The 13,217-nt window shown below is 34.5% G+C and overlaps 1 protein-coding gene across 1 annotated transcript in view; it reads right to left on the bottom strand.

The window, feature by feature from the left end:
* The window catches only part of LNPK (lunapark, ER junction formation factor), a 90,440-nt gene that overhangs the window by 29,370 nt on the left and 47,853 nt on the right, over positions 1-13,217 (bottom strand). Inside the window, exons 7-8 of the mRNA XM_049773450.1 lie at positions 11,308-11,391; positions 11,175-11,226 (exon numbers count right to left, since the gene is read on the bottom strand). Of these exons, the coding sequence (XP_049629407.1) occupies positions 11,175-11,226; positions 11,308-11,391 (136 nt within the window). The remainder of the gene's footprint in view (positions 1-11,174; positions 11,227-11,307; positions 11,392-13,217) is intronic.

Raw genomic sequence — 13,217 nt, 5'->3', positions numbered from 1 at the left:
AAAACAAGTTAAAAAAAAAAAGTTTAAAATAATAAAACATAAAAAAACCATTAAAAATAATAAAATATGAGTCCAGAGAGATGGCATGAAGGTAGGGCATTTGCCTTGCATGCAGAAGAACAGTGGTTCAAATCCCGGCATCCCATATGGTCCCTGGAGCCTGCCAAGTAGTGATTTCTGATAGCCAGGAGTAGCCCCTGAGCACTGGCAGTTGTGACCCAATAACCAAAAAACCGAAACAAAACAAAACAAAAAAATACCCCCCCCCAAAAAAAAAAAAAAAAAAAAAAACAAGATAAAACATCAGAGTGGTTAAAAATCAGAAATTCTGTGATCCTCCTGTCTAGATTTAAATTTTAGCTCCATACTGTTTAGATAAGCATTTTCCAAGTTCATGACATCTCTCAATTTAGTTTCCCATAATGAGAATACGTAAAGACTAAACAAGGTAATCAACAAAGGAGTTAGAGAGAACACAGATTTAATAAATTAGAAGAAGTAAGCAATATCTAAAGGTCCTTGGGGTTACGATAAATCATAGGCAATATAGGATTTTTAAAGCAACTATTAAATATAGATACTAATTTATAAATTAAAGGCTTTCTTAAATATATTTGCTACCTTGTTTAAATGTGTAAGTTCATGGTCTATGTACAAACTTAAGCCTAGAACTCTAGTCTGCTAGTAAATCATTCCTGAGAGGTCAGGCATGTGGTTCAAATGGAAGAACACATGCATTACATGTGCAGCCAGCATCTCCAATATCACCATGTATGGTCCTAGCACTGCAACAAAATACTAATTATTCTTATGCTGAATGTTCTATAACACAAATACACACGTTAATTTATCAAATTTTCAAATACCAATGTTTTTATAAAGTTTTTTCTGTTTTCATATTAAGCTATAGCAGGAGGTTAATATCGGAGTTAAGAGGTCTTGGTTTTCATCCTAGATGATACCAACAGTTCCTTCACATGAAGTAAAAGGCATTTTGTGCATTCTATTTTAAAATTTCTTTAAAATAATGAGTACTGGAAGAACTTCAGACTACACTCTTATTTTTCCTAGCACAAAAGATTTTTTTGAACTATGAATTAGTGTGACTACTTCTAGTTCCCAGAAATTTTTCAGTAATTAAGATTTTAATAATTAAGAAGTTTTATTTACGCCTACAAATGACTCACATAAGGATATGTAGACTTAAATTTATAGTCAACTTTCACTTGTGAGGGGATGTTCAGAGCTCATACAGGCAGTACTCTTGGCTCTGTGCACAGGGACTACACCTGGTGGTACTTAGGGAACCATATGCAGTGTTAGGATCAAACCCAGATCAGCCCATGCAAAACAAGTGCCTTACCTGCAAGTATAGACCAGACAGTCATATGCACATTTAGTGGAAATAAAAAATGATCAGACGAACACCAAAGCCAAAGTCAATGACAACAGAATAGATACCCAATCTACAATAAGCTAAACAAGTGGAAAACAGTTACACTAGCATTATGGGGGGTAAAGGAGGGAGATGTGGGATGCATGCTGGGAACAGGGATGGAGGGAGGAAAACACTGGTGGTGAGAATGCCCTTCATTCATCGTCACTATGTGCCTTAAATATTACTGTGAAAAATTTGCAATTCATTTTGACCACAATAAAAATAAAAAAATAAAGTAAAGAAAACTATATTATGGATGAGCTGGGGAGATAGTATGAGTTCATGCAAGGTCTTTCAATTCTATCAACCCCAACTCTGGTTCAATTCCTGGTATTGAATTCCTATTCAATAGCAATTCCTATTGCTCCAGCCTCTCATTTGGCTCTTGATAAACATAATTATTAAATATGGTTGGTGATTCATAGGATTCTATCTTTAGGAGTGATTCAATTATTTAATTATATTTTTAAACATACATTCAGGTCTATTAAGTGGTTCCTTTAAATAATCAATAATAAAAACCATTATTCATATATTTTCCTTTTTCAAAATTTTCATCATCCCTACCCCTTTTTTTTGGGGGGGGTGGGTTTTGGGGCCATACCCAGTGACACTCAGGGGTTATTCCTGGCTATCCACTAGGAAATCACTCCTGTCTAGGGGGACCATATGGGACACCAGGGATTGAACTGAGGTCTGTCCTAGATCAAGTGCGTGCAAGGCAAACAACCTACCTCTGCACCACAGCTCTGGCCCCGATCATCCCTATATCTTATACAGAGATCCTTTATTTAAAAAAAATTTTTTTAATTGAGGACCAGAGCAACAGTACAGTAGGTAGGGTGCTTGCTTTGCACACAGCCAACCTGGGTTCAATCCCCAGCATCCCATATGGTTCCTTGAGTACCACCAGAAATGGTTTGTCAGTGCAGAGTCAGGAGTAACCCCTGAGCATCAGCAAGTGTAGCCAAAAATCAAAACCCCAAAATTTTTAAATTAATCACAGTTATAAAGCCATTCATAAATGTGTTTCAGTCTACAATGTTTCAAACCCATCCCTTCACCAGTGCACTGTATGTTTCCAGCTACCAACGCACCAATGTCCTCAGTTTCCATTCAACCTCCTCACACACACCCAGTCTAGTCTGCCTCAATGCATGAATTTTCTTTTCTTTGTCTCTCATTCTGCATTCATCCTATTTCTCTACTTAAAGTATTTTTTCAATACATCAATGGTTTAATTAAAAAATTAAAAAATTATTCTGTAACCCCTTTCTTCCTAGAGAGGCAAGACTTTCTGACCCCAACTCCTTAACTAATGCAATTTGATTTTTTTTTTCTTTCTTCTACAGCATAGCCCACCACTGAAAGTAGAATTGTTTTGGATGCCAACCCTTCATTTTTGGCTTTTGTGGTTTTATGTTTTTTCTTGGGGGGGGGGGGGTGTCACACTAGTGGTGATCAGGGCTTACTCCAGGCTATAGTCAGAGATCAAGCATTTTGGTGCTTAGGGAACCATATGGGATGCTAGAGATCAAACCTAGTCAGCAGCATGCAAGGCAAACACCCTATCTACTGTATTATCATTCTGGCCCAACATAGCAACAAACTTTCACCACCACCATTGTTGCTATAATCATAGCTGCTTCTCCTTATCAAAACCCTATTTGTTATCTACCAAGAACTCCATGAGCTTCCTAATTTCATCTACTATTTAGACCAACTCCAACTGGGAGATAACTCTTATCTTAACTCCTATCCTATCCTTCTTAACAAGAGAAACCAAAGCTCAGAATCTAAGTAATTTGCCAAAAGTCTCACAATAAATTAAAGAGATAGAGGCAGGATTCAAATCTAAGTTTTTATGACAACAATGTCCTTACTGTGATATACAATCTGTCAAATGCAATGGCCTCATTTATCTTCTACTTACTTTACCCTTTACAGACTCTGACAGTGAATGCCAGCCTCCCTCACTTCAACTTCTAAGATATCAATTTAATTCTGCTCTTAACTCTGATCATTCCATCTGTCTTTTTCCTGGGCTCCTCTTCCCAACCCCATCTAACATCTGAAAATTAAAGGGTTCTTCCATAGTTCCTCTTACTCTATTTTCTTTCCCTAGGCAATTTCACATAGTCTAATACTATTACCTATAGATACAATTATTCTTAATCTGTTCCTATCTAATCTCAACCCTTTTCTGAGTTTCATACAAGTAATCAACTACATTTGGACTATACCATATGAATATAATTTCCACTCAACATATTCATAAGTAAATTCCTATCTATTATACATACTCACTACATTAATTCTTCTCTACCTTACCTTGCTTACAACACTGGTATCTAATGCATAAGCCCCAAACCTAAGGGTTATCTTGATCTCTCCCATTCCACATTCCAGATCTAATTGTCATAAAGTCTTCTCCATGTAAATGTAAAATATCTCTTAATTCTGTTTTTCAACTATTTAAACAGAGCTTTATCTAAGAAGGGCCCCTATCTTTTTACAACATTAGATGCTATCCTAATCTCACTCCATATCTTCTTCAGCTTTGCTTTCTCTCTTCAAACTATATTTTTTCTCCATTACCAAATAAAGAAATTAACAGGTGTTCTAAAACGAAAGTCTGCTAGTGGCTTTCCATTTTGCTAGGTTATATAGTTTCAACCCCCAAGTTTTGTATAAGAAATCCTTCATAATATCCCTCGCTCATATACAAGACACTACTTGTAGTCCCTCAAGCTACAAAGTTGTTACTTCCTTTTTTGTTTGGTTTTTTTTTTTTTTTTTTTTGGTTTTTGGGTCACATCTGGCAGCGCTCAGGGGTTACTCCTGGCAGGCTTGGAGGACCATATGGGATGCCAGGATTTGAACCACTGTCCTTCTGCATGCAAGGCAAATGCCCTATCTCCAAGCTATCTCTCCAGCCCCAGTTGTTAATTCTTGACTTGCATATCAATAGACCTGAAGAGTTCTTTCCCAAACTAGTTTTATAGAAAACTGCTATTAAAATGTATAGTGCTATTATGCTGAGTCAGAGGGAGAGATAGACACAGAAGAGTCTCACTCATCAGTGGGATTTAAGAAAAATAAAAGAGTATGATAATAATACCCAGAGACAAAAGAGATGTGGGCCAGAGGACCAATCCATGGCATGAAGAAGTTTACTTCAAGAAGTGGTGAGCGCAGTTAGAGAAATAATTGCACAAACAACTACCATGACAATGATAGTGAGAAACAGAATGCCTGTTCTGGAGACATTCGATGACAGAAACCCAACTACAAAGAAGTAGAGACAGGGGATGGGGAAGGAGGGAGTTGGAGGGCATTGGTGGTGGAAATGTTATACTGGTGAAGGAGTTGTTCTCTTTATTACTGAAACCTAACTACAAGCATGTTTGTAACCAGAGTGCTTAAATATATTATTAAAAAAATTAAAAAGCTAAAAAAATTAAAAATAAAACTATATAATACATTGTCATTTGTGACTTTTAAATAATCCTTACTATATTAACAGTGCTTATTTGTACATTTTATTTTCAATCAAGAACTAATAGAAAAGAAATGCATTTTTAAAGTTACAGGATGTTCGTAGAATGAAAATTTAACAAATGTCTAGGGAATAAACTTCCCTCCTTCATTTCTTTTTTTTTTTTTTTTTTTTTTTTTTTTGGTTTTTGGGCCACACCCGGTAACGCTCAGGGGTTACTCCTGGCTATGTGCTCAGAAGTTGCTCCTGGCTTGGGGGACCATATGGGACACCGGGGGATCGAACCGCGGTCCGTCCAAGGCTAGCGCAGGCAAGGCAGGCACCTTACCTTTAGCGCCACCGCCCGGCCCCTTCCCTCCTTCATTTCAGTATAAAATTTTCAATTGAATATCACCCAGCTTAGATTTTATATATATATATATATATGATAAGCTGAAGAATGACCTCCTTCATCTCCAGAACTTATATATTGCTATATGCAAGGGTAACTATGTTACAGATGAAATTAAGACTAATCAGTTGATTATGTGTTGGCTGAAACTCTAGGAATTCCAGCCTAAATTCAAAAGATTGCACAAAAAGCTGTAATCAAGCAAAAAATTTAAGTTGCTAATCTTAGAATTTTTTGTGGTTCTGTTCTTCAAATTAAAAACAGATTTTTCTTTATAGTTCTTTAATACATTTACTCTGCAACGACTATGAATATTATTGAAGGTGATTCAGCCTTTTATACAGAGGTAAAAAGCAAAAACAATAAAGGGTTATACAAAGAAATAGCCCAATACAAAGTCAGAGTCATTTTAATGAACCAACAATATGCTATAGAGCAGGGGTCCTCAAACTTTTTAAACAGGGGGCCAGTTCACTGTCCTTCAGACTATTGGAGGGCCAGATTATAGTAAAAAAAATTATGAACAAATTTCTATGCACACTGCATATATCTTATTTAGAAGTGAAGAAACAAAATGGGAATAAATACAATATGTGGCCCGTGGGCCGTAGTTTGAAGACCCCTGCTATAGAGGATTCAAACAGGAAGACTGACCTCAATGGTGGGATGAAGAAAGAATTCATGTTAATGGTGGTGTTTAAGCTAAATACCAAAAAATGGATTGGGATAGATAGAAATGTCTTTCTTGCATGTAGACAGTTTTAAAATAAGTCCAGAATTCTTTGATTTGCCTTCGAACAAAGGGGTACCAATAAGTCTATGTCCTTTACCTTAATTTAAATGTTATTATGTGTCCAGGACAAGATAGCAGAGTTGTTTTCAGGACTACTTTCTGTCTCTTGGCAGCTTGATCTTAGTACCATGTTAGCCTAAGTGGTCCCTGAATTAAGATAAGTATATCTGGGTATCATCAGGCAGCATCCAATTTTCTAAGATGTTACCAGATTTTCTTAATTGAATATATGTCCCCAACAGCAAAATATGAAGTACCATTAAATTTTCTACCAAGATAAAAATTATTAAGATTACATTAATTTTCCATACATGTCATAAAAATGAGTAAACTCTTAAAACCTACTTAAATAAGAAGTTGTAATCCATTTGACAGAGCTATTAAATTTTTATGTTATATTTATTGATTTCAAATTTAGCCGTGGCAGGATACAATTGACTTTTCTTTTGCTCAACTTATTAGTAGAGATAAAGTATCATGTACAAAAGTAAAAATGAAAGTAGCAGTGGCTTTGTTTTAAAGCAAATATAGGAGATTTTGTTACAGATTTATTTTCAGCTCTCATAACTTATTTTCACTTCTCAATTTATTTTCAGCTCTTTATTCTCCCATAATTCATTCAATTTCCAAACTAATAACATTTAATTCTATGGTCATAACCTAGTCTTAAGCCTTGCCATTAAGAACCATCACATTCTCCTCAATTTTAAGTATCTCTCTCACACACACACCATGTACCTTTATAGGTAATTACTTTATCATTATTCTGATCTCCAAGGAGAGCATCAATCAATTATTAACTGTTAAAGGGGCCTGCAAACTTTTGGTAAAAGATAAGACTATAATTTAAGTCATATTTATTTTCAAGTCTTTGTAGAAACAAACTTTCTGTTGCATACTCTTACTGTTCTTTTAACTTTTTTTATTTTGTACCTGTTTGCTTAAACCTTCCTATTTTGCTTTTACTTTCTAATTTTTATTGGTATATCTAATAGATTAAATAGTATTATTGTTTTATGCTTACAATGACACTTTACAACACTCACCAACAGAGTACTAATATCTCCAGGACTGCCCAAAGACTCCTCCTCCCTACCCCGCTAATATCACTGGCAGCCTCGGTTCTCAGTTCTGTCAGCAGGAATTCAAAGTTTTTACATTAGTCTGTTCCCTCATTTTGTTTCTTTATATATCACATAAAAATCATCTATTACTTGTCTCTATTCTTTCGGACTTATTTTCTCAAATTCTCTTTCCTTCTGACTTAGCATGACACTGTCCAGTTCCATCCAAGATGAAGTGAAAGGTAAGACTTCGACTTTTCTCAAAGCTGAGTAATATTCTACAGTGATTATATACCATAGTTTTATCTATCCATTGCTGGGTGCTTGGTTTTCATCCAAGCACTACAGTGAACACAGATATGGCAGGATAGACTCGAGTTTTCTCTTATCCACGTCATTAGTAGAGATGAAGTTATATGCACAAAAGTACAAAAAGAATGTATCAATGGCCATCTTCAAGGAAGGGTTTATGCATTTTTTTGAACTACTCTCTTCATTTTTTGATGGGATTCAACTTTTGGTGGTAGTGGGCATTGAGAATGCTTGTTAAATATTGGGTAACAACACTATCAGATGTGTAGATGAAGACATTTTCTCCCATTCAGCAGGATGTCTCTTTATTTTCGTCATCATTTCTTTCATCATATAGAAATATTTTAGTTGGATATAATTCCAGTGGTTTCTTTCTGCTTAGCCCACTGAAGTCTCCTCTGCCTATTTTTTCCTCAATATGTTTTAGGGGTATATGTCAAATATCAAGGTCTTAATTCACTTTGAATTAGCCTTTGTGCATGGTATGAGATAGATATCTAGTTTCATTTCTTTGTATTAGGCTAATCAGTTTTCCCAGCACCACTTACTTTAAGGATGCTTTCCTTGCAGCTAGTCCTTTCATTATAAATAACTATCCATACATCTGAAGGTTTACCTCCAAGTCCTCAATTCTGTTTTATTGTTCAGAGCTTGTCATTTGTTCTATGCCATACATTTTTGATTCATGTTGTGTTGTAATATCAAGTCACAAAGTGTACGTTTTTTTGTTTTTTAACTACTTGGCTACTCTGGGAGTTTTATGGTTCCATACAAATTTCACAAGTATTTTATGTTCTTGAAGAATGTCATTGAATTTTAATGGGGATTATGTTGAATTTATTTAATAGGATGCTCTTCTTAATGATATAATTCTTTCAATCCATGAACAGTGAATATGTTTCCATTTCCTTGTGTCCTTTATTTTAGTTTTCACCAAAGAAACTTTTCATTTCCTTTGGTAAGTGGATTCCTAGTACTTGAGGTTTTCTCTTAAAACAAAAAGCAAAAAAAAAAAAAATAAAACAAGGGAGAAATAGCACAGTGGTAGGGCGTTTGCTTTACAAGCAGCCAACTCAGGACTAATGTTGATTTGAATCCCGGCATCCCAAATGGTTCCCGGAGCCTGCCAGGAGCGATTTCTGAGCTCAGAGCCAGGAGTAACTCTTGAGCACCAAAAACAAACAAAACAAAACAAAACAAAAACAACTAAAACTAAATACTATATATGGCACTACCTTGCTAAAATAAATATTCAACTCTCAAATTACTTGCCAGGAGTTATTTATCACAGATGAACACTGTCTTGAAATACTGTTACTTCTTAGAGGACTCTCCACTCTCCTGGGTTTTATATCTCACTGATCACTTCTTAGTTTCTTTTACTTATTCCTCTTCACTGCCTATAACATCTTAGAGTATCCTGAGGTGAGGCCCTTAGTCCTTTACTTCTCCATTTGCATCCTTCATTAATCTTACTCGATCTCGTGATAGTATCCACATACTGGTGAAACCTAAATTTATATCCATAGCCTAGATAATCCCTATGTTTCAGTTTCATATTCAATTGTTCTCTTAATATTTCCCCCTTTTGGAGACCAGAGTAGAGCTAAGGAAAGAGGCAAAGTGAACTGCAGAGACAGAAAAGGCAGCACCTCTGCAGACACCATGTAGTCTAGGTTCTATTGAACCTGATGCTCAGAACCATGCACAATCCTGCAGCACTTGGCCAATTCCTGAGTTGCCACTGATTGCCCCAGAGTATGTATAATAAAATTACACTAATTTTCTAAGATTTACATACTCTAATAAAAATTCCTTATTAAAAGTAGTTAAGGCTGGAGCTGGAGCAATATAATAAAGTGGATAGAGAGCTTGCCTTGCATTCAGCCTACCAAAGTTAGATCCTTGGCATCCCATATGATTCCCAGTCACCACCAGAAGTAAGTCTTGAGTTCAAAGCCAAGGGAAACCCCTGAGCATCACTGAGTGTAAGCATAAATAAATAAACAAATAAATAAATAAATAAATAAATAAGAGTCAGGACTAAACTATAAGATTATCAAGAATAAAAGTGAGTCAGAAAATTTGTCTCACCATTCTGGAAGCAACCAAAGAAGACATGACAACTAAATATGAACAAAATACTGGAACAGAAAAGAGACATAAGGTAGAATTTAAGGAAACACCCTTCTTGCTGTACTATCTCTCAGGCCAAAGACCCAAAATTTAACAAATAAACTTTAAACTGTGAAGATGACAGGCTGGGAAGGAGAGATATGCAAAGGAACCTTTGATGGAGGGAGTTTGACACTGGGGATGGAACTAGTGGGCTAGAACATTATATGTCTAAAATTCAACTATGAATAACTTTGTAAATCATGTTTTAACAAAACTTTTTAAATAATAATTTTTAAATTTTAATTTAAAATCTTTTAATTTTAGGGAAAGAGAGAGGTAAATTATTTTAATTTTAATAAAATAATGCCTTTATTAAAATGTATGTCATATCAGAACCAGAGTAAACAAAGTGAATAAGGGGCTTGCCTTGCACATGGCTGACACAGATTAACTCTCTAGCACTATATATATATATATCTCATCAGCCCTACCAGGAGTAAGCCCTGAGCACAGAGCCAGAAATAAACCTTGAGTGTTGTCTAGTGTGGCAAAATAAAAAATAAAAATAAAAAATATATATACACACACAAAACACACAAAAAAATTACATAAGTTTAATAATATAATGATGTGTCTAATAATCTGGCAATTCAATTTCAAAGAGTCAATATCAATAATTTTGATTTTTCTCATTTTAAAATTATTTTATTCTCTTCCTAAATGGTTTACTCTAGAAAACACTTTAAAATCCTCATAATAAACCTCAATAATAAATCATAAAACTATAAAAAATGTTTTGAATTTTGGGCCACATCCAGAGGTGCTAGAGGTTATTCCTGACTCTACACTCAGGAGACCATATAGAATGCCAGAAATCAAACCTGGATTGGCCACATGCAAGGCAAGTTCTCTACCAGCTATACTATGGCTCAGGTCCAAAAAACTTTATTAATAACAGATATTTTCAGAAATACTGAATGGAGAAAGTCTTATAAAACATTAGTTATCTAGGGCCAGAGTGATAGCACAATGGTAGGGCATTTGCCTTGCATGCAGCTGACCCAGGACAGACCTAGATTCGATACCCAGTGTCCCAAATGGTCCCCTGAGCCAGGAGCAATTTCTGAGCATATAGCCAGGAATAACCTCTGAGCGTCACTGGGTGTGGCCCAAAAAAACAAAAGATTAAAAAAGATTAGTATGTTAGTTATCTAAATTTCAACTGACTAAAATTGATTACATATTTAATCTCAGAAGCTAGTAAAAAAACTCTTTAATGTGTTTCTATAAAATCAAAATGAAATAGAGGCCAAAGAGATAGTACAGCAGTTAGAGACATTGCCCTGCTAATCTCAGGGTGTGAACTCTCCCCCACCCATCCCCCAAAAGCCATAAATAAATCAAAATAAACACTGCATTCACTCCAAGTCATATGCCAATTTGTGGTATATAAATTAGCATAAAAGCATTCTACAGAGGTTTTTACACACCCCTGTCACACTTTTTGAACTCACTTGGATCTTTCCAACAGCAGCAGCAGTTTCTACAAAGTTATTTACCTTGTCCAGGTCTTGCAGGTACAGCTGCTCCAGCAGACGGGGGCTCAAACTCCTGTCAATTACAATAGTATTATTACAGTAATTAATCACAATGTATGATTTAGTTTTAAAAAGAAATGTTATCACAGCCTACCTTTGTTTTCTTTGAGTCTGGATCAAACCTTTCAAGAATTAATTTAGCTGTCTTATAAGTTTCAGTTTCCATGACCTCTTCAAGCTGTGAACAAAAACTTCCATAAACAGTCACATTTTAAAACATACATTCTACTTACTTTTATAAGTCCTATTCAAAAGGATTTAACTTGAAAGCTTAAAATAAACAGCATATAAAATATCCAGATAGTATAAAAGACTTATACTACATTCACATAATTAAAATCCAGATTTTAAAATGGCTTCTAACCTCTAATGTGTTACTTATATTTAACAGCTTTACTGCAAGGAAATACCAAATATTGCTAATTGTTTACATATAATGAGGAGAATAATTACATGCACCAACTTCAATAATGGAATGTGCAAAAATCTATCAGCCATCATTATTGGAAGTTATTAGACATGACAAGCAAATGACAGGCAATTCCTCAGATTTATTTCCTCATAGCACTTAATGCTATTAATTTAAAGAAGGTCGTTAGCCAAGAGCTTTACAGAATAAAATCTCTGTGCCAATTAACTGCTGTCAGCATCGATTTTAGATTATTTATTAGCAGAAGCAATTAGCTTGCTGCAAACGCAGTGAAAATTCACTAACTGGGAGAACAGCCATGGAATTTGTTCAAATGATTCTAAAAGCCAAAGCTCTGCCCCTCTTTTTTAGATTCAAAGAACTTTGGGGGGATGACTGAACACAGTAAGAACTATGAATTCTATGTTCGCTCAAGGGACTGTAATTAAAACTCTTCATTATTATAGCATTTTATTTACAACCACTCAAGTCACTTTATGGCTTAATATATTGGTTTAATTTAAAAAGTAATCACTAGTAAAATATCATTTTAGCAGTTACAGCCTAATATTAGAAAAGGTTTAACTTTAGTATAAGATAGTCTTGGTTATGACAAACAGCTAATATAGAGAATAAAATGCTCTTGTAAAAATTGCAATAGGACCTTTCCTTCTTGGTGATCACTAAAAGCCACTTAGATTCATCAAAAGTCACATTTATTTCAAAAGACATTTATTTCTAAGTGCAATGCAGAACAGATTTACCAAATTAAAAAATACAGTTTAAAATATGCTGTCACAATGGTAGTTAATAGATTACTCATTAACACTCAATTCAACACTTAAGAAGCCAAGGATTTAAAGGTTATATTAACCTTGGTACAGTGAAACTGAATCATTTCCCTAATTATTTCAAAATTACAATAAATTCTCAGTGAGTAATTTTAATTTGCTGGTATAAATAATTTATTTGCAATTTTACTTTAGAGATGGAGAAAAAGTGGAAATGAGGGCAGAAAAAGGGCATAAATCAATATATCCTAAAATTAACATAATAAACATAAAATATCAAAGAACTGATTGTCTGACCCCTACACATTAACATTTGATATTTTAGACAAGTGCTGTGGAAATAGAATGTTTTGTGATAACAAAAATGGTTATAGCTGTACAACACAATAGCTATTAAGCCATATATGATAAATGAGCACTTGAAAATATTCCTTGCACAACTAATGAACTGACTTGAAGTCTATTTAATTTTAAATAAATTTTAAAAGCTACATAGAAAAATTGAAATACATTTACATGAAGCTGCTGACTACTAATTTAAGCAATACATTTCCAGATTAATACCATTAGTGATCCTTAAACATCACAAAACTCAAAACCAAAAAAGCACAATCAAATCCTTATGGTTCCTAGTCCATCACTCAGTGAACATTTGTATCTATGTGTATCTTAAAATTATTTCAGAAATGATACAAAGCCATTCTCCTTTGTATTTACTTATAACAATAAATTTTAACAATAGCTAGACTAACATACTTTTTTATTTTTATTTTTATTTTTTTGGTTTTTGGGTTACATCCAGCA

This window comes from Suncus etruscus, chromosome 5 (assembly GCF_024139225.1).
Source record: "Suncus etruscus isolate mSunEtr1 chromosome 5, mSunEtr1.pri.cur, whole genome shotgun sequence".
Classification (NCBI taxonomy): domain Eukaryota; kingdom Metazoa; phylum Chordata; class Mammalia; order Eulipotyphla; family Soricidae; genus Suncus; species Suncus etruscus.
Note: the sequence above shows the minus strand (reverse complement) of the source record. Positions and strands in the feature narration are given on the sequence as shown.